The 25,000-nt window shown below is 45.6% G+C and overlaps 2 protein-coding genes across 3 annotated transcripts in view; one reads left to right on the forward strand and one right to left on the reverse strand.

The window, feature by feature from the left end:
* The window catches only part of wbp1la (WW domain binding protein 1-like a), a 21,298-nt gene extending 5,848 nt beyond the window's left edge, over positions 1-15,450 (forward strand). The window contains exons 1-4 of one of the 2 annotated variants that reach the window (XM_063191096.1): positions 2,913-2,999; positions 3,361-3,460; positions 13,196-13,357; positions 14,149-15,450. In XM_063191096.1, the coding sequence (XP_063047166.1) occupies positions 2,970-2,999; positions 3,361-3,460; positions 13,196-13,357; positions 14,149-15,305 (1,449 nt within the window). In that variant the 5' untranslated portion in view covers positions 2,913-2,969 and the 3' untranslated portion in view covers positions 15,306-15,450. Of the gene's footprint in view, positions 1-2,912; positions 3,000-3,360; positions 3,461-13,195; positions 13,358-14,148 lie in introns of those variants that run through there. The other variant, XM_063191095.1, reaches the window with a different exon arrangement.
* A 4,749-nt stretch (positions 15,451-20,199) lies between these two features.
* LOC134441618 (steroid 17-alpha-hydroxylase/17,20 lyase) overlaps positions 20,200-25,000 on the reverse strand; it is a 9,313-nt gene continuing 4,512 nt past the window's right edge. The window contains exons 6-8 of the mRNA XM_063192000.1: positions 24,368-24,537; positions 22,925-23,028; positions 20,200-22,238 (exon numbers count right to left, since the gene is read on the reverse strand). Of these exons, the coding sequence (XP_063048070.1) occupies positions 21,922-22,238; positions 22,925-23,028; positions 24,368-24,537 (591 nt within the window). The 3' untranslated portion in view covers positions 20,200-21,921. The remainder of the gene's footprint in view (positions 22,239-22,924; positions 23,029-24,367; positions 24,538-25,000) is intronic.

Here is a 25,000-nt window from a genome sequence, read left to right on the forward strand (position 1 = left end):
AAATGGGCTGCCAACTTTTTACATGCCTACAGCCATAGATTAAGTCTAAACATTAACCTCTGATGACCTCATAAGACATGTTGCAGCAATGGAGTTACGACAGTTGTGGTTGGGTTAGGGTATGGCCTGGAGTAAGAGTATGCACATCCCACATCGCTGAGGCCAGGTGCAGGACAAAGGCCTGTCTGACTCTGACAATAGAAAGAGTAGAACTCCTAACTAGGGGTCGACCGATACAGGTTTTTTAATGGCCGATGCGATACCGTTTTTTTTTTCATCACCCTTGGCCGATACCCGATTTCCGATACACGATGTTTGGGGCCGATATGGGTTAAAAAAAGTTTAAAAAATGACATATTCCAGGTCTCAAGTTAAAAATAAACATTTATTTAACAATATCAATTTGAGGTAGAACTTGTAACATTTAAACACCCACTCTAACAATCAAGTAATACAAAAATAAAGTGTCTTGGTGCTTTCAAAAAAACGCGAATAAGATAAAATAACTTAATAAATAAGTTATTGCGTATCGGCTAAAATCACACGTGTATCGGACGATACCGATACACTTAAAAAACGTGAATATCGGCCGTTATATCCTAACACTGTATATATCCGTTATATCCTCCTAACACTGTAGCTCCGCTTTGAAGGTTAATGAAGTGATGAAGACCCTGTTGGCTCACAATGCTGTATGCAGGGCTCTAAATGAACACCAGTCAACCAGCCAAATGCTGGTGAGATTTCAGCTTGGCTGATAGAAAAGAAAATGACTAGCCACTTTGACCTATAACTGAGTGTGTTTGGCTAGTACGGTTAATCTTTATTAGTCATTTTGCTGGTGATGAAAAAGGATAATTTAGAGCCCTGGTTGTATGACCTGAATAAACCTTCAAATCAGAGCTACAGTGTGCAGACTTCTACTGTTTATAAAAAATATAATATTATTGGTTATGGCCTCGGCCATGGCTACAACGGTTAAGGTACTATACCATTACACCGGGACCCGGGTTCAGTTCTGACCCGAATTTTTATTTCGTGATCTTCCCCATTTCCCCAAACAAATCTTTAAAAAATACGAGGCGCGGGGCTATCAATATCATTCACACCCAGATGAGACTACTGGAGTAAAATATCCAGACATTGTATGCAGAACAGACCTTTTACTGTTTATCAGGGCTTGACATTAACTTTTTCACCCACTGGCCACTGTGGCTAGTGGTTTTCCCGAGTCACTAGCCATGCAGGTATTCCACTAGCCACGAATTCTTTATTTTTTCTTTATCATGATAGTGTACGTCTAACCTAAGAAGATGAGATGCTAAAGCAAGATGAGTGTATAGCTTTCTACATGGAAGTATATCAAGCAAATAGAAACTGAGTTGCTGAGTTTTGTCTTGAACTTAAATACCTGTACAAACAATTGATACACAAGGGGAAAACAACAGAGTATACACGTAGGCTACTACAAGTATGATGCGTATGTCATACCAAGGAATAAACTGCTAGCCGAATTGGTTAGTCTCACTGAAACTATTACTACCCAAAGCCAAGTTTCACCAACATTTGGCCGGTTGGCAGGTGCCAGTGTCAAGCCCTGCCGTTTATTGATTATGCACAGTCAGAGAGACAGGAAGCGAGTGGGGGAGAGACTGGGAAGGTTCGGCAAATGACCGGGGGCAGGGATCGAATCCGGGTCGACGGTATAGTAACCCCGTGCCCTACCGTTAGGCCACTGCAGGACTTGAAATGTCCTCTCTTGACCCTGGTTTCAAATACAACTTTTGCAAGCTGCATGTTTCATTACATTCAAACCGCCAGGCTGATACAATGGGGGACATTGCATTATTTCCACTAAGCCATTGTTTATTTAAACAAGCGATGCATTGTGCTCTGCATACACAACTGCTATTACTTTTACTTTTACTTTTTCTTTTACTCCTCAATTTCCCCCTAGGGATCAATAAAGTTATTCCCCTCTACATGTTTCAACTGAAGTGAACACTAGACAGAGAAATCATGTGGTGCCCTCTTCACATGGGGACTGTCTCTGAATAGCAAGCCATGACTACTTAAGACTGTAAACATTTACCGATAGTCGGGTCAGGTCGTGCCCAATACACAGCTGACCGTCTGGCTGTGTGTCTGTGTGTGTGTCTGAGGGTGTGAGTCACCGTCAGTCACACAGCCAGAGTGAGGACGAACGAGACCAGCCTAACTTTGCAGCCTCGTGTGGGGCATGGAGGGCTATTTACCCGCATTCCCTGGCACACTGCACCGGCTGTTAAACTGTGTGTGTGTGTGTGTGTGTGTGTGTGTGTGTGTGTGTGTGTGTGTGTGTGTGTGTGTGTGTGTGTGTGTGTGTGTGTGTGTGTGTGTGTGTGTGTGTGTCTGTGTGTGTCTGTGTGTGTCTGTGTGTGTGTGTGTGTGTCTGTGTGTGTGTGCGCGTGTATGAGCCTGTGTGTGTGTGTGTGTGTGTGTGTGTGTGTGTGTGGGCTCCGGGGGGGCTTGGTGGCGCACCAAGCTGAGCTGAGTGTTTAAATCTAGACCCCTGTCCGCCCGCCCGCCCGCCAGACAGCCAGCTGAACTCTTAGACGCTCCTCAGTTCAGTTGTACCCACAGGACAGGGCGCTGCACACTCATGGCCACCGCTGTTGGATATTCCAGTGCTGCTGCTACCACTGCCACTGCCACTGCTGCTCCCAACACCACCGTGCCACTCTCCTGCCAGTCCTGACGCGCTACACCGCGCTACACCACACTACACCACACTACACCACACTACACCACACTACACCACACTACACCACACTACACCACACTGTGCTGTGCTGCGTTGTGCTGTGCTGTGTGCCAGTGTTGCCCTCGCTGCTGAAGCAGAGGACACGGAAGAGTGAAGTTGAAGAGTGAAGTTTGTTTTGTTGTTGTTGTTTTTTAATACTGTTTTAATTTTGGAACTCCTCTCCATCATGCCTTTCTTAGTGGTTGGACTAAGACAGGTAACAAACACACTTTTGAATGGCTGGAACTTATTGCCGTTTTTTTTTTTTTTTTTTTTTTTTTTTTTTTTTTTGTGTGTTCTTTATAATCTTTCTGTAATGCATATGTAATGACCTGTGTACCTCAACTGCATGCTTTATAGTGGTATGCGTTCAGCCACTTTGAGTCAAGTGAGCGAGTCGACTATGATTTAGTTGCGATCTTGGACTTTTGCTGATGAAATCACCACACACACCACGTTCCTCCACTACTGTCAAGAGCAGAGACGTCTTCTGACGTCCATCCCAGTAGTGTCTGCTCATGCTAACGTGTGACGTTCATGTCTCTGTGTTTATGTCTGTTTGTCTGTTTCTCCATCAGAGCAAGCTGCTGTGCCAAGGGCCAAAGAACCAGAGCTACATCTGTGAATCGGGCTACTGCTGCGAGTCCCAGTGCTGTAGCCACTACTATGAGCTTTGGTGTAAGTACAACTCTTTTCTTTTTTTGTTTGCTTCTCCTTGTATGATGTTTTTTGGGCTTTTGGGGCCTTTATTATGACAGGACAGTGTGAGAGGAGACAGGAAATGAGCAGGAGAGACATGTGGGGTAGGGCTGGGTAATCACCCCGTCCGGACTCGAACCGTGGTCCCCATGGGCATGCAAGCCCAAATGTGGGGGGCTTAGCGCACTGCTGTTTGCTTCTCCTTATATTCCTTTTCCTCCATCTCTTGTGGGGCAGCTGTGGTGTAATGGTTAGGGAGTTGTACTGTGTAGGTCACTTGGTTGCAGGTTTGAATCCCACCCACCCTTCACTCCTTTTCTCACTCCATGGTTGAGGTCAGAGATTCTTTAAGTATGTAGAGATATGCCAATGTAATAGGTTGCTATGGGCACCTAACATTACCAGGTTCCGGTCTGCCTAAAGGTGCGTGTCATAATACTCCTAGCATTGAATAGAACAGTTCTTAGGTCTGCCTAGGTCTGCCTAAAGGGGGATTTCCCCCCTCTCCCCCTTGCAATAATAGAACCCGGAAACAATGGGCCAATGGAACCTCTCTCTCTCTACTCTCTCTGGTTGAGGTGACCTTGAGGTGCTGTTTATACATACCTGGGTATTTTAATAAACGAACATTTTGCTTAGCGAAATATTTTCGTTCACATCAAAGGCAAATACGCATACATGTGCTGTTGAGAGCTGTCATAAATACGTTAAGGCCGTAAGTAGTGCCATTCAAGTCTCCGTTTATCTCTGTTTATATACAAACGCTAATCGGAGATTTTTTAAAAATCTCCACTTTTGCCAGAGTTTTTTTGGAGCTTCGTTTATAGAGGGAAAACCTTTGTTTGTTTGTGAACGAAAGGCACATCCGAAGGAGAAGGTCTGCGTATATCAGAATACCCGGGTATGTATAAACACCGCCTGAGTTAGGTACCTATGCCCACACAGTGCTCCAGGTGCTGTAACAAATACCCCGCAAATAACTCTCTTCTTCCTTATCTCTCTTCCTCCTTCCGCTCTTGCGACCTTCATTCTTGCCACCTTCAACCTTCAATCTGTCCTTCAGTTTTGTAAGAGTTGCCTTGCCTTGCCCATGCTGTAATTCCTTAACATGTCTGGGAGTCATGGCTGTATAGATACCCATGAAAATTGAGAATAAAACTCTGCACAACAGGCTCCCGTTTCTTACATTTAAAATGACGTTTCGGGCAGCATGCCCTTCATCAGACATCATGCTGGTCCTGCGCCCAGAATATTTTTGAGACGGATGTGCGTGTTTTTTTTTATACTGAACTTGTATAGATACCCATCTCAACATATCTATTTTGTTTAGGTGTCGAGGTGATGAGTGCACCTGTTGTGTGCTGTGCTTAGCTCCACCAGCCTCCTCCACAACCTGCAAGGCATTTCACATAACATAACTACCCTGTGTGTTTCTAGAGCAGTGCATAAGAAGACAGCGTTCACGGCCACAGAATGTGCTAGAGGGTTGTCAGGACAGGAAGACAGATGGCCTACAGACAGCAGACTACTCGATGCCACGCCCATAATTGCTCTCCCTCATGCTGGCGTTTGTTCTGTTTTTTGTTTTGTTTGTTTTTTAAAGTCACCTGTCCTCGAGCACAGTGTTAAGGATCGTACTTTTCCACAGTGTTAATGCTCGCTGAGTCATTTAGCAGAAACAAAATGGTATTTAGACTATTTTGCTGTTGCTGAATACTGGTGTAGTCAATGGCACTGAAAAATCCTGCCTAGCTGTTGTATGCACTATGCAGTTGCGTTTTGCGTTTTCTTTTCCACGTCTGGTGTGAACCAAGTTTTGTTGAATCACTCTGTTGGGTCAGGCTCCATCGCGATAGAACTTTCTGAATCCTTCTGCGGTGATCACTGATGATTAAAATGGGCGCATGATGAAAGGCGCCGACCTTTCAGCAAATTTGCACCGGGTGGGGTCTTGTCTTGAGTGTTGGCAGGACGTGATGCAGGTTGGGTGATGGGGCTAAGCGTGGTGCAGGACGGCACACGACCCCAGTGACCAGCCTCTGACTCTATATTAGTGTTTCTCAACGGGGGTCCTACAGCCCCCCAGGGGCTATGTAATGGTTAGAGAGTTGAACTGTAGATCACTTGGTTGCAGATTCGAATCCCACCCTTCACTCCTCATCTCTCTCTGAGCAAGGCACCTATACCCACAGTGCTCCAGGGCTCCAGGGCACCCCACCCGGTGAAAATTTGTTGAAAAGTCGGCGCCTTTCATCATGCGCCCATTTTAATCATCAGTGGTCACCACAGAAGGATTTTTATTTTTCAATACTAAGTGGGGGGTATTGGCAAGCTTATGATGATGTCAAGAGGGCGTTGGAAGGCTTAAATCCCTTTGGTGATTAATACAATTACTCCACTCTATGATGAGCTCCAGGGGGTGTTTGTTCAAAAAAGGTTGAGTATCACTGACTCTATATTAAGGTCAGGCAGTCAGAGATAAAACGCCTTCAGATGCTGCCGCCAGACGATCTAAATGCACCCTTCTCCTGCTGCTGGTCTCTGTAGGTTTGATCCATCTGCCTATAATACGCGGCAGCAAAAGATCTTACAAGTGGAAAAACAAACACATCACTAATAGCCTATAGCTGCCTTGCGTTGCGAGCACCAGGCAAAGGCCAAGCCCTGTGATTGGACAGAAGTTGGACAGCCTTGAACAGCCTTTTCTCCTGATTGGCCGGTTGGTGTTGTTTTTGTTCTCGCTGCTCCATGTCCTCCATGCAGTGGTACCCTGTAGTGGCACATGAAAACAACGCCCTGCCTTTGCTTTTCTTCGCTCGCTCCTTCCCTCATTCCTTCCCTCTAACTTCTACACCGTGAGAACCTGACAGCATACCAACGACATGGAGGATGTTTAGAGTTTCTGTTTTTTATGGGGGGCGGCATTTCAAGGTTGTTGACAATACTTAATTACTGTTTCCTCTTCATTTTCTTTTTTTGGGGTGGGGGGTCAGAGCCGGTGTGAACTTTTTAAGCCCTATTTAATAATGAAGTAATCAAGAAGGGTTGTGTGTTTATTCCCACTCCTCCTTACGGAGGTAATGTGGTCGGGTTACAAAGATGGTTGCTCTCTCTCTCCCCCCCCCCCCCCTGAGAGCAAGAGCGAGAGCGCTCCCGGCTATTTTAATAACAGAAAATGCTCCTGGTTGACTCGAGGCCCGCTGTTGGCCCGGGTCTGGCACACTGGATGCTGAGTCAAGTCTCCCCGCTCCCCACAGGACACCTCCCACCCCTGCACGCACACACACACACACACACACACACACACACACACACACACACACACACACACACACACACACACACACACAAACACACACACACACACATCCTCCATTTGCGGTGGTCGGACCAGCCCCACAACGCCCCACAGACAGGCACCGCTGCCAGCGTAACCCGATCGCTGGCGCTCCAAGTAAACAGCTGCCTTAGGTTTCTTCCTGCGTTTGGGAAAGCAAACTTCTTCTCGCCTCGCCACGCCACCCCCTCTTCGCTTCTCTTCTCTTGTGCTCTTGTCTGTTTTGTCTTTCGCTGTCTTTCAACCGATCTCTCACGGTCTCTTTATCTTCTGGATTCCGTCTCTCCCTCCCTCCCTCCCTCTCTCTCTCTCTCTCTCTCTCTCTCTCTCCGTCTCTTTTTCTCTCACACTCTTGTCATTCATTCATTCATTCATTCATTCATTCATTCATTCATTTATTTCAGCGTCTTTGTTTTGTTTGGTAGCCAAGCTTCCAACTGCACACACACACACACACACACCCTCCCCATGACGACTGACTTGCAGCATTAACATTTGGGATGAGGTTTCACCGTCTCGCTCGCTTTTATTCTCACAACGCAGCCCGTATTCACAGCTGTTTTCCATGACCCATTGAGTGCAATGTACAATGCAATGCTCCATCCATCCCCACAGAGTCAACACTGCTGTTTTCCTGCTGTCCGTCAGAGCGTGCCTTAACACGCGCACATCTCGTCACGTATGAAGAAATTGCCACTCTCTCCTCTCTCTCTCTCTCTCTCTCTCTCTCTCTCTCTCTCTCTCTCTCTCTCTCTCTCTCTCTCTGGTCGCTTTTCAAAAGCCTGGCCCAACACCGTTCGATGTCGCCGTTTTTGGTGGTGCTGGTGCTGGTGGTGGTGATGGTGGTGCTGGTGCACTGTTTTTCCCCTTTCATCCATCCACGCTACACTGCGCCCACTGTTTGGTTTAAGCCCCAGCCAGCCAGCCAGCCAGCCAGCCAGCCAGGCAGTCAGCTGTGTTTTCCTCCCATCGTTGAAGCCCCTCCCCAAGCAAAAATGCCAACCATGCTGGCCGGTTGGAATGTGTCCTTGGTGCGGGACTGAGGGAGGGAGTGAGTGAGTGCCCACACAGGACTAATTGAAGGCTCTGATAAGCCAGCAGAAGGGCGCCAGACACCAGTCACCATTGTTGCCAGAATGGGCGGTTAGTTACCCGCCCAATTGGGCTGCTTAGGATGGTCGTCAGTGTTGCCAGATGTGTGTCTGACCATTTCCAGCCCAAACGATGCTCAAAAAATGACCATCAGTGTTGCCTGATTGGGCGGTTACCTTACCCGCCCAATTGGGGGGCTCAGGATGGTCGTCTCGTCTGCGGGTAAAAATGGTCAAAAACGGGCATTGGACGGGCAGGTTTTTTCTGTAGATTTATTTATGGCCATAGAAATCAATACAATTTTAGTTCTGATTGGGCGGAATTTAGTGACGGTTTTTGAACATTGTTTAGGCAGGAAATGAAACGAAGCACCGTTTGGGTGACCAGACACATCTGGCAACCCTGCATGGCACAGCTGCCCACCAGTGTTGCCAGATTTGTCTGTCTCCATTTCCAGTCCAAACGGTGCTCAAGAACTGCCTGGAGGCACGAAATTCTACCCAATTCCAACAAATTGTATTGAGGTCTTTGTCTAAAAAACTGCAGAAAAGAAATCACCAAATGGTCGTTTTTGACCATTTATACCCACAGACGCCCATGCCAAGCAGCCCAATTGGGCGCGTAACCACCCAATCTGGCAACACAGCTGCCCACTCTGCCTGCATACCCTGTCCTGTGCCTTGTCTTGAGTACCCTGTCTTGTCCACTTGCCCACCCAGGCTAAGGGCAGGACCAGGAGGGGGCATTCCAGACCGATTTAGACTTATTCCACATCAATTCATCAAAAGTAATGTGGTATATATATGTGTGTGTGTGTGTGTGTGTGTATATTTAGCATGCAGACCTCCCACGCTTCTGGCTGACCCGCACGCTTGCCCCCAGTGGCCTTATACATTTCCCAGAGGGCTAGTGAGCCACCACTGCTACTATCAGCACCACTCAGCCTCCCTCCACATCTCATAAACCTACTCAGAGTCAGGGGCAGGGTGGGTTTAATGCACAGGCCAGATATGGATGCTGCCAAGGGGCCCCCACCTGCCAGGGGGGCCCTGATTGGCCAAAAGTGAAAACTCGCACAAGATGTAATATTGAAAATCTGTTGTGTTGAGTCCAGTTGCTAGACATGCATTCCTTAGTTCCTACCTGGTTATTATGACATTGTCTATGTACATTTGTCACATGATTTTCCTGGCGGGGGGGCACAGCTGTCTGTAGCCAAGGGGCCCCAGGCCATCTTAATCCGGCCCTGCTCAGGGGTGCTTGTCAAACTGCTTCCTCCTATCTGTTCCTGTGGCCTCTGGAGTTGTGACGTGACGCATGGCCCAATGTCATGGATGATCGATGCTTCGTTCAGCGTCTTTTCGAAAGCGCAGATCAAATGACATGAAATGTCTTATTTACAGTCCAGATTTCGAGGCCTAGTGCATGTAACTTACAGCAGTACTTACATAGATGGTCGGTTATATGCAGGGCTCGAAATTAACACTGGACAACTGGCCAAATGCTTGTGAAAATGTAGTTGGCTAGTAGAAAATAAAACTTAGTAGCTGCTTTGACTTGAATTAATTAGTAAGATTAACGTCTACTAGCCATTTTGGCTGGTGAAGAAAAAAGTTAATTTAGAGCCCTGGTTACATATGTCACTGCAGTGCTTCCACATCTCCTCTGGCTTAGCATAAAGTGTGCGCGTCCACTACGCACTCTTCCAGTGACTGGATGTGGGCTGTGCACAGGCTAAAAAAGCCTAGGCTACTCCTAAAAGCTCCTCTAGGCCTAAGAAGCTCTTTGCGAGGAGAAAGAATAGTCTACAAATTCTGCAAACATCTTATCATAGACGGTGAAAGGGCACCTAGAAAACCTCTTGCGTCTACTTGTAGGTATGGTGTCCTCCAAACCTCCTTATTGTTTCTTAAGGACAAATTAAAGTATTAGGCTTGAGGAATCGGACTTCAGAGTTCATGTTGATACTTGCACACTTGCTGAATGTACTGGGCTACCTTGTGCACCTCCCAGTCAGTGTTTCCCATACATTGAGGAAACTATGGCGGCCCGCCATAGTTTAAATTTGGCCGCCATAGTTTACGAAAATGTAAAAAAAACGATTTGTTAAAAACGATTTGAATTACGATTTTGAATTTCCTTCGCATTTTCCTCCTGGAGTAAATACATCCTACAGACTCTGTATTGGTTAGATAAGTAGTCCCACGGTAACAGAATGAGGGGAAAGCATTAGGAAGTGACCGTAAGGGTATTACAGTTGATTCATGTGTGCACACATGTAACATCGGGTGAGTAACAGAACATGTGCGCAACGATGCGTTATGACACGCCGATATGCGAGGATCTTCGTCCAAATCGCTAGTCGCATGCATCATCGCTAACTGCGTTTACACTGCGTGCCGCGTGTAAAGGAAATGTAGCCTATGTTGTTGACATGTAGCTATGGAATTCACTTCAATTTGTGCTGTTTCTTGCCTCAGTTGTGGACAAAATGATTGGCCAAACTCACAATAGAAAGCCTTTGCTGTGCTACTGCCCCAGAGAGCTGAAAAAAAACCTTCATAGAAGAAGTCACTCTTAACAGGGGTGTTAACCAATCCAATGAGTTCTCTCATTGCTCTCTCTCTCTCTCTCTCTCTCTCTCTCTCTCTCTCTCTCTCTCTCTCTCTCTCTCTCTCTCTCTCTCTCTCTCTCTCTCTCTCTCTCTCTCTCTCATAGTAGCCTACTATTTACCCATAACAAATTGTGAATTTCTGAGCCCTTTTTAATTTGTAGCCTATACCACTGAAGGCATGATAATGCTTCATCATATTTTAGAAATAGGGCCTATGTGCCTTTTATATACCAAATGTTTATCATTTTGAAATTGTTTCAGTTGTTTATGACTTGTGTATGACTGAAATTATCTCTGCATACCATCAGTGCTGCATTGCTTTGTAAAGATAGGCTATTCAACACACTTTAAAAACACACTGAAAAGATACGGCCATAGTAGCCTACTAAAAACATTTTGTTCATAATAATGGTGATTAATAAATGGTGGTCTTAAATTTTCATACTGACATCCTTGAATTTGACTTGGTAGATCACGGCAGACCATCAACTTCAAAAGTAGGCTAGATCTTGGTTAAAAAAAGGTTGGGCACCCCTGCTATAGAGAGAACCACAAGTGCTTGAAAGACAGGGATCAAAAGCCTAGTCAAGTTGTTGTAGTTAACTTGGGTTTGGGAGCAACATAAAAAACCTTCAGAGGTGGGACAGTTGGGATGAGTTTACTAACACTCCCTAGGCTTTGTTTTACAGTTGTAATGAGTTTGGTGACAGACATGACACAGCAGAGGAGACATCGGGCTGCTAATGTGTAATGAATGTGAATATAGACATAAATGTGTAATATGTTGTTCAGCCCTTTTAATGGGAGGAATTTGGAAAAAACTGGCCCTGTGACCAGCACCCCTCATGTAGAATGTGTTCGCCTACAGATATGTGTGGGGGAAAAGGCATAGCCTACCCTCTAAGACCCTTTTTGTCTATGCGTTAACAATTTCACAGTGCTCTTAAATTCTTATCTCTGCTCCTATTTTGTTTTATTATTGTTTCCCAGACCCCTGCATGAGGGACGAATGAAACTGTGTTGTAAACAGAAATTATTCACTGTACTGCATTTTTTGACAATGACAATGTACTACTATTATACAAGTCATGGGTAAAATCTTATGTAGCCTTAATTCTCAAAATATAAATGGTTGAAATATAGGCCCAGGCCTACAGTTTCTCCATGCGCCAATGTCATACTGTAGTCATTGTTTTGCCGTTTTGCATTTACGCTGCAAGAATACAAACAACCCCCCCCCCGGACAAAATAAACCCCGGCTGCCCCCATAGTTTCCAAAATTTCTGTGGGAAACACTGCCAGTACTTGCTCAGGGATCTCTCTCTCTCTCGCTCTCTTGCTCGCTCTCTCTCTCTCTCTCTCTCTCTCTCTCTCTCTCTCTCTCTCTCTCTCTCTCTCTCTCTCTCTCTCTCTCTCTCTTTGTCCCTCTGCTTTATGCATCCAGGGCAAAGCTCTGCATTCTCCAGGCTGTTTGTGAAGCAGGACGCGCTAAGAATGTAAAAACACATGCCAAGACCTCCTAGGGGTGTCCGTCTCCGAGCGATGCTATGCTATGTTACGTTAGCGTTGTCTTCACCCTAGCAGTAATTCCAGGCCACAGCCTGGACATGAATGACTTCCTGTTTCAAGTTTGCATTCTTGTTCACAGTGTTTCGCAGCAGCAGTGCCGTTGTTGTGGTGGGTTGTGCTGATAGCAAGACGAGACGAGAGTGAGGTTTGGGGAGATGTTGTTGGGGGGGAAAAGAGAGAACTGGCATGCGGTGTGTGTACTAACTGAGTTTACAATCTTTTTTTCCATTGAGGGACCTTGGTGCTGGCAGTACAGCGTGCATTCCAGGCAGGAACACCTAATTGTATTCCATCATTTATTATACGCAGATGATTGATTGCTTTGAATTAGCCCAGAACCCTCTTAGTCATCAGCCCTTCCTTTGAAACAACAATATTTAGCAGCCAGTGGTGTTTGTTTTACTCCAGCTTTGGCGTCTTTGGCGGTTGGAAACTGTAGTGAACTTTGTTTGTATTGTCGACAGATTAACACCACCGCACTGGGTTAATCCCTCTGTATGTGTATCAGGAAAAGTTCAGTCTCAACTCCAAACTGTTTTTTTACAAGGTCTTCGGGTGCAAGTGAACAGATTTGTACATTTTTACACTTCAAGACGCTGAAGAAGGCTTAGGGCTGAAATGTCTGTCATGCTAACCCACTAAAATAGAATCCAAGAGTTACACTTCAGAGTGCGACTTTTCTTCAAGAAATCAGGAAAAGTTTAGACCTTGTGTTTTATTCATTGCAAGTTTGTGGGTGTGTGTGGTCTAATGTCCTCTCCTTTCCAATTTCTGTTTGTAACTTTTTTTTGTTTCTGTAACTAATTTGGGTGTGTGTGTGTGATGACCTGATGCTTCTCTCCTCTTCTCTCCGGGTTCTGTTTGTAACTCATTGTTGGTTTGCAAGTGTGTGTGTGTGTGTGTGTGCGTGCGTGCGTGCGTGCGTGCGTGCGTGCGTGCGTGTGTGGTCTGATCTCCTCTCCTCTTCTCTCCGGGTTCTGTTTGTAACTCATTGTTGGTTCGTAACTAATTTGTTTGTGTGTGTGTGTGTGTGTGTGTGTGTGTGTCTGTGTGTGTGTGTGTGTGTGTGTGTGTGTCCTATTCTCTCCTCTCGTCTCCACAGGGTTCTGGCTGGTGTGGACCATCATCATCATCCTGATCTGTTGCTGTGTGTGTCATCATCGCCGCACCAAACACCGACTGCAGCAGCAGCAGCGGCAGCACGAGATCAACCTCATCACCTACCGAGAGGCACACAACTACACCTCACTGCCATTCTATCTCAGTACGTACACACACACACACACACACACACACACACACACACACACACACATACCACTCATATCACAATGTTTGTCCTACGGTTCGATACACCCAATGATTTTTAAAAATAAATGAATTTGCTTTTTGCCTTTGTTTTTTGGACTGAAGGGTAATACATTTTTTAAAGTGCGTATCACAATACTGCCTTCTTGCACCACTATACAGTATCGTGACTCTGCTCATCACGATTTCTCGTTTCGATACAATATCGTTGCAGCACTAGTATAGCTTGATTGAGAAATCCGATTAACATGGGTAGGATTTTGACAACATGTAAACGCCTTAATCAGGTTTTTGTTGTGCTAGGATGATGACCAATAAGCTTTGAAATACAGTTTATTGCATTTCTTAAATACACAGAATAATTAAGGGATAACGGCCAACAAGGTGACCGGTTACACAAAGTTAATTAAAAAAACATATTATATTGCACCCTGTACCACAGGAATATGATGTAAAACATCCATCCTCTTCTGCCACATACGGTCACTCCATCTTCAGCTTTTCATAAATATATTTTTCTGCTTCTCTCTCCCTCTCTCTCTCTCTCTCCCCCTCGCTCGCATTCTCTCTTGCTCTTTCTCTTCTTTTCCGTCCCTTTCTCTCCCTCCCCCGTTCTCTACCCCTCGCGCTTTCCTTCTCTTTTCTGCTCTCTCTCTCTCTCTCTCTCTCTCTCTCTCTCTCTCTCTCTCTCTCTCTCTCTCTCTCTCTCTCTCTCTCTCTCTCTCTCTCTCTCTCTCTCCACTGCAGGGTTTCTTCCCAGTTACCTCCTCCCGGCCTATGAGGAGGTGGTCAACCGGCCCCCCACCCCCCCGCCTCCCTACAGCCCCGCTAGCACCATCATCACAGAGACAGGCAGCGTTGCTGGGGGCTCCGGGGGGGGCACCACACAGACTGAACAGCCAGAGGTCCACAGTAGCCCTCAGGGCCCCCCCACTGCCACTGGCCTGTCTTGCCCTGGAGCTCTCTCAGCCTCCTCCAGCCCCAGCCCAGAGCAGCATCACCACCAACACCATCAGCACCACCATCAGCATCATCTACCCCCCTCCAGTCTGGGCCCTGGAGGTGGAGGTGTTGATGGAGGTGGTGGTGGTGTTGGTGTTGGGGAGCATGCCAAGCATCTCTCTAGGGCCCCACTGTACGAGGGTAGGCAGCGTGTGGTGGTGCTAGCCGGGGACTCCACTACCACCACTACCACCGGCAGCAACAGCAACAGCAGCTCCAGCCCAGGCCGGGGCAAGCTGCTCTCCTCCTCCTCCTCCTCCTCCTCCCCCCGGGACTGCTGTAAGGAGCCAGGATGCGAGGCGCTGGACGACAAGGAGCGCACGCCGGGACGCCACCGCCGCTTCACGGGCGATTCGGGCATCGAGGTGTGCGTGTGCAGCCGCGGCATGGGGGAGGGGGAAGAGGAGGAGGAGGAAGAAGAGGAGGAGGAGGAGGATGAAGATGAGGAGGAGGAGAGGATGAAGGAGCTGGAGAGACTGATGGACGCGGGGGATGGGGAGGGGGACAGGGACAGGGATGAGGAGGATGCTGTGGGCCGGGGCGGCCGGGGTGACTTCTGTGACAGCTGCCGACCGCATGGTGGCGGAGGCGGAGGTGTTGGTGGCGTCCACGTCAGGCAGCAGCACCACGAGCCCCCTGCCATTGCCGTTCCCCGTCTGGAGGAGAGGGGACGCCCAGAGGGGACTGAGCGGCAGCATCCTAGTTCTCAGCAACAGCATCAGCATCCTCACTCTCAGCATCCTCACTCTCAGCATCCTCACTCTCCGCAACATCAGCATCAGCCACAGCACAATGGCCAAGTGTCCGTCTCGGTGTCACGCTCACCCGTCTGCCTGCACTTGCACACCATCAACGAACAGGACGGCACGCAGAGCCAGGGCAGCGCCGACAGCCAGAGCTGAGCAGAGCAGAGCACTTAACAAGAACAAACACAAGAAACCGAAACAAAAAACGAAGACGACCTTAAACAACCTACACATGGGCATGCCAAGAACTCCTCCTCAGTCTGTGTGTGCAAAACAAACATCCCTTTACTGACTCCCTCTCCTCTCTTGTCATAGTGTGTGGCATCCTTAAAAGTGTGTGAGAGGATTCGTTGGGAGAGTGCGAGGTTTTGTGTACTGTAGAATGCTAGTTAGTGTGTGTGTCCGTGTGTGTGTGTGTGTGTGTGTTCTATGGAAGTCATGACGTTGGAAGGGAGAGAGGAAAGGGAAAGGAATGGTTGCCCAGGCTGTAGTGAACTGAACCCGCCCCCCAGCACTGACGTGTATTTGAAGTGACAAGGCTAGTGTAACTTCTGTGTTCCTGCACAGTCCGCCACTGGGGACTCAAACCCGCCACCTACCAGTCAATGCATCAGTTCGGGCATGGAAGGCACAGCACGATACCGCTGAGCTAAAGCGGTATGCAGTGAAAATTCCCACCCCCAAATACGGCTGAAAATTCAGTTTGGCTAGTAAAAAAAGACAACTTGCTAGCCACTTTGACTGCTAGCGAGTGAGTGTTTGGCTAGTAAGTAGCATCTACTAGCCATCGTCGTTGGTGAAAAAAGTTCATTTAGAGCCTCGTAAGATGATGGTGATGATGATGATGATGATGATGATGATGATGATGATGATGATGATGATGATGATGATGATGATGATGATGATGATGATGATGATGATGATGATGATGGTGGTGGTGGTGATGATGTCTTTTTGTTTCATCCCACCTCAGTGCACCGTCTACACAGATGAGCTGAGAGGGAGAGTAAGCGAGAGGAGAATTGGGCTTATCTGTGAAGTGGCGGACTGGAGAGCTTTACTAGAACAGGTTATTAGTACACATCATTCCCCATCTGTGGGAGGAACGGGATTTTGCAATGCGAGCGAATATCAAAGAATGGAATGGGGCGGATGGGTGGTTTGGTGTCATAGCTTCCACCTCTCTCTGTCAAGTACTGTACACGTGCTGTCAACCAAGGCATCATTATCGGAGGGGGATGGACATTACTAATTAAGACTTGCAGTACCCTGTGTAGCCATATTCAGTAACTACTCTCTGTAACATAACAGACATAACCCCCGTATTACTTGGTGGGGGAAATAAATCTTATTATATTGGTACATTTAGAGGTGTATGTGTACAATATAGTCTCCGTCACACTGAAAGACGCTCATTTTGGATGTTTTCTTTTTTGTATCTGCTTCAGAGAAGCAGAGGAGTCTTTTGAGATTTTTTTTTTTTTTTGGTCGTTTGGTGAATTCAGGATTTAACGAGAGCTTGCTCTGAAAGAGTAACATTTGCAGGGCTTAGCTTCTTATCCTAGGTTACCTCAAATAAGGAGATGGCTAATAACAAGAACAAAATCTTGTAAGTAAAAAAATATTTAAAAAAAAAATAAAAAAGGGAAACTCCTTTAGTCAAACATAACCATTCATAGAACAGCCCAAAAATCCTGAGACACACTAAGACCTGGGGCCTATACTAAGAAGCTGGTTCAGTAGTGCAGCAGGTTAAGTTAAGAGGTAAAGCACCTAATAGAAGAGCCTGGAGTCCTCCTTTTCTTAAGTAACCAAGGGAGGCGGGTCAACCATACCGTTTGGAAAATGTTAATTGTTATGCTCTTGATCAGACCAAGTCTCGAAGAGATTTGAAAGTCGATGATAATCAGGCTAGACTTCAGGCTCTTCTATTAGATGATTTACCTCTTAACTTAACCTGCTTTACTCCTGGCCCGGCTTCTTAGTATAAGCTTCTGGGGTGCTTTCTTTGACAAAACAAGTTTGTCTGAGCTGCACTTTGTGTCGGTAGACATGAAGGTGTAGCTGGCCTCGAGATTTGAAATTCTGAAGTGAAAGCCACTGAAGTCCATGGCAAGACAAAGATGTCTGTTGTTTTGTCAGACTAACATCCGTGTGTGCGTGCGTGTGTGCACGTGCACGTGCGTTTGTGTGTGTGTGTGTGTGTACTGTGTGATTATCAAGAACTGTTTCTCATAGCGCAGCATTGTGTATGGTGGAGCTGTAGACTCCAAAGGGCTGACTGGAGTTGTAAGGGCCTCCACACATCGGCTCCGACAAAGCACTGCGGAGCACTTTCGCTTCCGACACAATTCCAACCCCCAAACCAAATTTCACACGAACATAGCATTGATCAGTCAATGGGCGGTGTCTGCAAAATAGAACTTGTCTCATCGCTATCCGACATCCGCGAACGTCCGCGGACATCGGCGCCAGTGTGCGGGGTTCTAATGAAAACGATGGAATCAAACTTTTGCGGAGCAGTGCTCAGCACTTTGTCGGAGCCGGTGTGTGGAGGCCCTTAGTCTGTCATCATCAGTAGTGCCTACCCATGTCACCTAATATAACCACATATCACATCGTCTTGTTAAAAAGAAGAAGTACAAAAAATAAGACAAATGAATCGGGGGTTTTCCCCTGTTCACAATCATTTTTAACATCTGTCTATGCTGCAAAACGTTGCAAATCTTGCATCAGCGTGTTATGACTTCAGAAAGCACACTTAATTAACATAGTGCCTTTTCAATTTTTTGTTTTTGTTTTGTTTTGTTTTTGGTAGTCGCCGTCATTGTATGGTTCCCTCAGTTGCCTTATCTAATGTGTGGGAGCCTCAAGACTGCGAGACAGAGCCAAGGCCAGTATCAGAGATTAATATACAACATTTCCTGACTTTAAACTCTGCCTCCGTCTGAAGCATTCTGGCTGGAGTGTCAGGTCTGACGGGTTATGTGGTAGGTTTTAAAAGACAAGCCCTTTAAAGAAGAAAAAAAAGCTTTGGAATCATGTGTCTTTAAAAAACGAGATGGCTTGTCGAGATGATTATGTATTATTTGGTCTTAGAGTGGAAGGATTAAATAAATGTCAAAGCACTATAAGGGAATGCGATCACCACTAGTAGTGAAATGTTGTTGCCTGAGTAGATTTCCAGGTAGTCTGGGGTGCATTTCTCGACACCATAGTTGCTAACTACATTAGCTACTTTGTTGTTTGCGGTGCAATTTTCCATTGGCAACTACCCAAGTTGCTAACAGGCTAACAACTACGCTTTCGAGAAACGCACCCCTGGTTGTTAGAAGAGTTCTGTTCCTTGTCTCCTATCCCTTTTTTGATCTAGAAGCATGCAGACGTTTTGTTGTGGTATGTTGGTTGTTGAAAACATGTTGACAGTTTACAGCATGCACCTCCTCGTGTAGATTTGTAGGATCAGCTGTCCAGTCTGTCGGCGCTGTGGGCCGATTTGGCTGAAACCAACCGCCATCATGAATTCCACACTGTTGGAAGAAAGAACATTTGTGTGTGTGCGTGTGTGTCTCTGTGTGTTTTTTTTTGTACAGCTGAAGTTTGCATGTCTGATTAGTGAACACAGGAAGTAAAGTCTGAATGTGTGCGAGAGACAGGAAGAGCATGCGTTTCATAGCATAGGGTCACTGGGCTGACTGTCACCGTTTCTCAATGTCCAGTGTTCTAGCCTGGCTATAGGACGTGAAACGCGTAGTGATTTTGAATACTCTGCGGAGTTCACCAAAGAGTATCCAATCACTGGGCGTTTCATGTCCTAGCAAGTTAACAACACTTGACATTGAGAAACAGTGGGTATTTCTCAAAACCTAGTGCAGTGCACTTCCAAGTGTATCAGCCTAATTAGTCACGCCCAGTGATTGGATATTCCGTAGAGTTCACCAAAGAGTATCCAATCACTGGGCGTGACTAATTAGGCTGATACACTTGGAAGTGCACTGCACTAGGTTTTGAGAAATGCCCAGTGTGTGTCTTCCCACTGGTCTGCCTGTGTCTTCCCAGTCCAAAAGGACTCTCCTCTGCAGGGCTCATGTTGGTCTGAGCTGTCGTTTTGGATGGGCTCATTCCAATATCCTGACTCCTGTCCTTGACCTGTGCTTGTGGCCTTTTGCTTCATGTGACACCTTCTCACGTGCAGAATACACGTGCAGAAAAGGTTTTCCCTGCTGTCAGCCTAGCCACAACAACTATTCGGGGACTTTCCCCTTTTATCATCCCGATGGCAAATGTGAAAATGACCTTTCAATTGTGCTTTTGTGAGATATGGAATTAAGCTTCTGTTGTCAATGACGAGGCCACAAGCACAGGGGAGGGGAGTGAGGACGTTGGAAAGAGCCCGAGATTGTGATATGGCAGCCTATTGCTGAGGTAATGATGGAAAGCTCGCACATCCACAGGAACGTCTGACCTGTGAGCAGGACCACAAGTGACTAGAAGATTCTGAGAAAAAGTCCGCTGCACGAACAGGATTTCTTTTGCAAGGGGTAAAACCTGAAATGTCACGAAAAAATACAATATTGGGAGCAAAAGAAATCCTGGTCGTGCAGCGGGACTATTTCTCAGCCTATTGCTGAGGACATCACTGGCTGACAGTGTAAAGGGCACTGATGGGCCACTAGTAGGGATGCACCGATACTGATACTGGTATCGGTATCGGCTCCCTATACTGCTCATTGTACTCGTACTCGTACTCATCAAGCACTTGCCGATACCAGCTACGAGTACTACTATTACTCAAAACAATGCAAAATCTTGTCATGTTCTGTGGACTTGAAATCAGCATGGGAAAAAAGTGCCACCTCATACATTTACTAACATTTAAATCTACATGGAAATGGACAATAAAAATATCACAGGTGGAAAAAAAACAAGGCCATGCATTTATTTTCATTGTATTTTGGTGGTAAAAGGTATCGGTATCGGCAAGTACACACATTAATGTACTCGTACTTGTATTGGTTTTCAAAAAAGTGGTATCGGTGCATCCCTAGCTACTAGTCCCGAAAATGTGACTAGATTACGCATCCGCATGCAAACAGTGGCCTACTTCCCCTGTCTGAGCTTCTATCTAGGCACTGCAAAACTGGTTATACAAATAATCCACCCAGTGTACTGTAACATTTATGACCACCTGTAAGTAGGTTAGCTGTCTGCCAACACAGAGGAAAACGAAACAAAACACACAAGCTTCTATCAGCCAGGTGTTCTGTTGCTTATCAGTTGACTTGTGACTCTCTGCCCTCCTCTTGTTTTGCTTTGTTTTTTATGCAATGACATTTGCTGTTATGCATTGATGATTGAATGAATGAACGAATGAATGAATAGACTGAATGAATAGAATGAACGAATAAGCCAGCTGTCCAATCCGTGGTGCTCTTCCAACCAGCTTCCATGTCTTGTGACCAAATAAGAATGTTCTGGAAAGAAGAAAAAAAAATGGGGGAAAAATTCTTCTATCATGTCCTTTTTTTCTTTTTTGTTTTGCCTGAATAAGGTGTTATTGCACTGTTTGAACTTCAGCAACTTAACATAGTGGGTTTGTTTGCAAAAGTCTGAATGGACATCAATGTGGCGGGAGGGAGCCTTATAAGCTTTCCATACGAGTCCAGGTACTATGGCAGTTTTAGAAACCATAGCCTTTTTCTGTCATGTTCAAGTCAGCCAAATATGTGAGAATCTGAAGACTATTACATGTAAATAATAATAAAGAGAACATTTGTAAAGGTAAAATAAACACCCTTGTCGTGTTGTGGTTTATTGACATTTCAGAAATGATGTAGGCCTACTGGTTCAACCTGTATGATGTCATGCTGTTTCAAATAGTTTGGCACTTGTAGGCAGGTAATGTGCTGATTTTTGAAAATTATAGTGGAAGTGCAACACTGCTACAATTACGGTCAAGGTTTTAATGTGAAAGCTGATGTTCATCAGCTTTCACATTAAAACCTTGACCGTAATTGTAGCAGTGTTGCGCTTCTTCTATCGTTTCAAGTGACTTCCATTGAGAGCTGCACCTGCACACAAAGATTCAAGGTGTGCAGGCCACCTCCTCCATTATACTTGAAATGTGCTGATTTTAAACTGCATTTATTATGAATTTGAAAAAAACAACACATGCTTTGAAGACCAGGGTTTGTGAAATCGTGCATTCAAATTTAATAGGGCTTACTTGAAATATGTGCCTCCCACTATTTTTGTCAGAGTATGCACACAAACCAAGAAGCAGGACATGCAGTCTGTTCAACCCTGAACAGGGCCAAAATGTAAAACACAGAACATGTTCTAAGAACAAGCTCTGGAATGCTGTGAAGGAATGTTGTCGTGTCACCAGAAAGATGGTGGATGGTGTGTTCATGTTTGTTTTGAATGGATGCTGCTTGCTTCTTTCTACCAAATTACATTTAGCAGACGCTTTTGACCAAAGCAACTTACAACAAAGAGGACATTCAAGCTAGTACAGAGTGTGTGATCAGTGCAGAGTACAGCTGTATACAGTACAAATAATGTAGAATAGAGTCCTCTTCACCAGTGATTCCCAACCACTAGGGGTACGCAAGCACACTACAGGGGGTACATGGACAAGTGAACAAATGCACAGAGTATAGTGTCATTGGGATATACGTAGAGCGCGAATGAGGGGGTACTCATGGTATGACAAAAAGGCTTTAGGGGGTACGCGAGACAAAAAAAGGTTGGGAAACACTGCTCTACACTACTACTCCTCCGTCGCGAGAGCCCTAGACTCGGCCTCAGCCTCTGCCCCAGGCTGGCCTCTGTCCCAGCCCTCCCGGAGGCGAGCCAGCACCTTGTACTTCTGGGGCTGGAGCACCACGCCGAATTTGCCCTCCAGCGAGGGGAGGGGCTGTCCGGGGGGCACGCCCAGCGTGAAGCGCTGCAGGACCCAGGAGAGGAAGAGGAAGAGCTCCATCTTGGCCAGGGCCTCCCCCAGGCACACGCGCACGCCCGCCCCGAACGGCAGGTAGCTGGCCGAGGGACTGGACACGCTCTCGCCCCCCTCGTCCAGAAACCGGCCTAGTGGAGCAAACAAATAAACAAAGAAAAAAAAACATAAAGAAAAGGAAGTGTAGAGTAGGTTAGATAACTTTCATTTGTTATGCAAAGGTGGATTTGATGTGCAGTCAAGTGATTCTCCATTCATATATTACATTATATATACATTATTACATCATGCAAAAACATTTGAAATGTTGAAATTTGATAAGAAATAATTAAATACGTAGTATCAATGGTAGACTGATAAATCTACAGTAACAGTATGTACTGTACATGCAGTATATAATAAAATGAGATTGAAAAGATTCATAAATACTGTATATAACACCAATAATAAAACAATACTCTCTAATTACATTACATACATTACATTACATCATACAAAACATTTGAAATGTTAGAATTTGAAAAAACTATATACGTAGTATCAATGGTAGATTGATTAAAAACAGTATGTACTGTATGCAGTATATAATAAAATGAGACTGAAAAGTTTCATAAACAGTGTATATAACAGCAATAATAAAACAATACTCTCTTATAAAGAGCAGAAGGAAGAGGAGGAGAGGTGGGAACATGGTGCTTTGTTTAGCTTATCTCAATCATTTCAGGCATGGAACTTTCCTTTTATGGATTTTTTTTTGCCTGTGTGTGTGTGTTGTAAGTCTGCATTTTTGTTTGTTTTCTCTTGTGTCTGTTCTCACCGGGGTCAAAGAGGTCTGGGTTTTTCCACTCCTTTCGGTCGTGGTGTAGGGACCAGAGGTTGATGATGACTCGCGCCCCGCGCTTCACAGTGTAGTCCCCAATACTGTAGAGTAGAGTAGAGTAGAGTATCATGTATTGATCCCAAGGGAAATTAAGGTGTCAAGTAGCATACATGCATACATAAATACAGAAGAATGCACAAGGACATTACATTCAGCATTGCACATATATTCACACACATCACTTCAGGCTGGTAACATGCTATTATACTAACATGCTCTTATGTATGTATAAGAGGTGTAGAATTTAATCCCATACACACTGACTTTTTCCCACATTCATATTCAATTATGGAAGGAAGACGTCACCAAATTATCATCGATTTATCACTTGATCATTGATTTTAACATTGAATTATCATCACACATTTCTGCTGAGTTATTGTATACTATAAAACATCCCATTTGCAGAAAGACAGTTCACTGCCTGCTAGTTCTCCATTGCTTTGTAAACAGTACTGTACAGCAGGTGTGGGCAATTATTTCAGCCCAAGGGACACCTGTAGAATGTTGACAGCAGTGCCAAGCCGCCAAGGTGTTGCAAAGGTTTTTGTAACGCAAAGGTTTTTTGTTCAATTCGGCTCTAATGTTGCGCAATAGTGAAGGTGGAATCCATTCTATTGGTGAATCCGGTGAATAAATGAATGAAGAAGGCGTGCGCCAACTTATTATGCTCATAGAAACCAAAAATCAATGTGACTTTTTAAATACCGTATATCTGTTGTCCGTCTGTATTGTATGGCACATTGTAATGAGTATTGTATGGTACAGTGTACTGAATATTGTATGGTTTTGATTGCCCGCAAGTTCTGTCCATTCAGTAATCAATTGGCAAAGGTGCAAAGTTTAACAGGATGTTTCCATTTCCTATATGAAATTTGTTACCAATTGAGTGATTTATGAGTCATTGGCAAATAAATTGAACAGATTGGACAAGCACACAACCAGACAAACATGCAGATGGGAGTCATTGCAACAGCACTTGGCCAACCTCCCTCCAGGGGGAGCCAGCGAACAAGAAGGTGTGAGCAGGTACAGATTTGGGTGAACCCAGGGCAAAACCATCTGAAAGCCACCCAAAATTCAATACCAACAAAGTAATGGATGGAGACCCAATTCTCTGGTCCCCTCTCTCTGGGCTTGGGACACCTGACACATTTTCTACCCACCCCTACGTCAGCTTCCCTGTGTAGGTGTAACACAGGCGTGTCGCTCAGGGGGGTAAAGTATGACTGAGTTACCAGGGCCCCATTCATATAGGTCTGTGTCAGTGTCTGATTTATGTAGATATATGACTGGGGGGTCCACTGGAGCTGATTGTAGGCTACATAGCAAGGCCTACCAACCATTTCCTGCTACGCCCCTGTGTAGGTGTAAACACACCTGGTGTCGGCCAGAGCCACGTGTGGGATGAGGAGCGGGGAGACGGGGCGTATGCGCAGCACCTCGCGGATGGTGGCCTCCAGGTAGGGCAGGCTCCCCCGGTCACTCAGTTGCGGCTGCCGCTCCCGCCCAATCTTACTGTCCAACTCCGCCTGGATCTTAGCCTGCACCTGCCATCATGAGAAACGACAACAACGTCAACAAATATTATACTATGTCTAGTCATTATACTACAGCCTATTATGGTATACTATAGTACACTATACTATACCATACTATACTATACTATACTACATCATACAATACTACTTGTATTTAAAAGGTGTATACAGCTTGTGTATAATCTGGATCTTAGCCTGCACCTGGCATGATAAGCAACAACAACATGGCCAAATATTACACTACTGTACGTCTGAAAGTGAAAGCCCAATTTGGAAACTCCAACTCCCATTGTCATTGTGACACAGCAACAAAATTGCATTTATGCTTCACCCGTGCAAGTGGACAGCCCCCAATGGCGCCCAAAAGGGAGCAGTGTGGCGGGGTGGTACCATCTCAGGTATATTGTATTGCTCATTTTATACCAGTGATTCACAAACTGTGGGCCCACTGGTGGGCCATGGAGTTATTCCA

The sequence above is a fragment of the Engraulis encrasicolus genome, chromosome 24 (assembly GCF_034702125.1).
Source record: "Engraulis encrasicolus isolate BLACKSEA-1 chromosome 24, IST_EnEncr_1.0, whole genome shotgun sequence".
In the NCBI taxonomy this organism is placed as follows: Eukaryota; Metazoa; Chordata; class Actinopteri; order Clupeiformes; family Engraulidae; genus Engraulis; species Engraulis encrasicolus.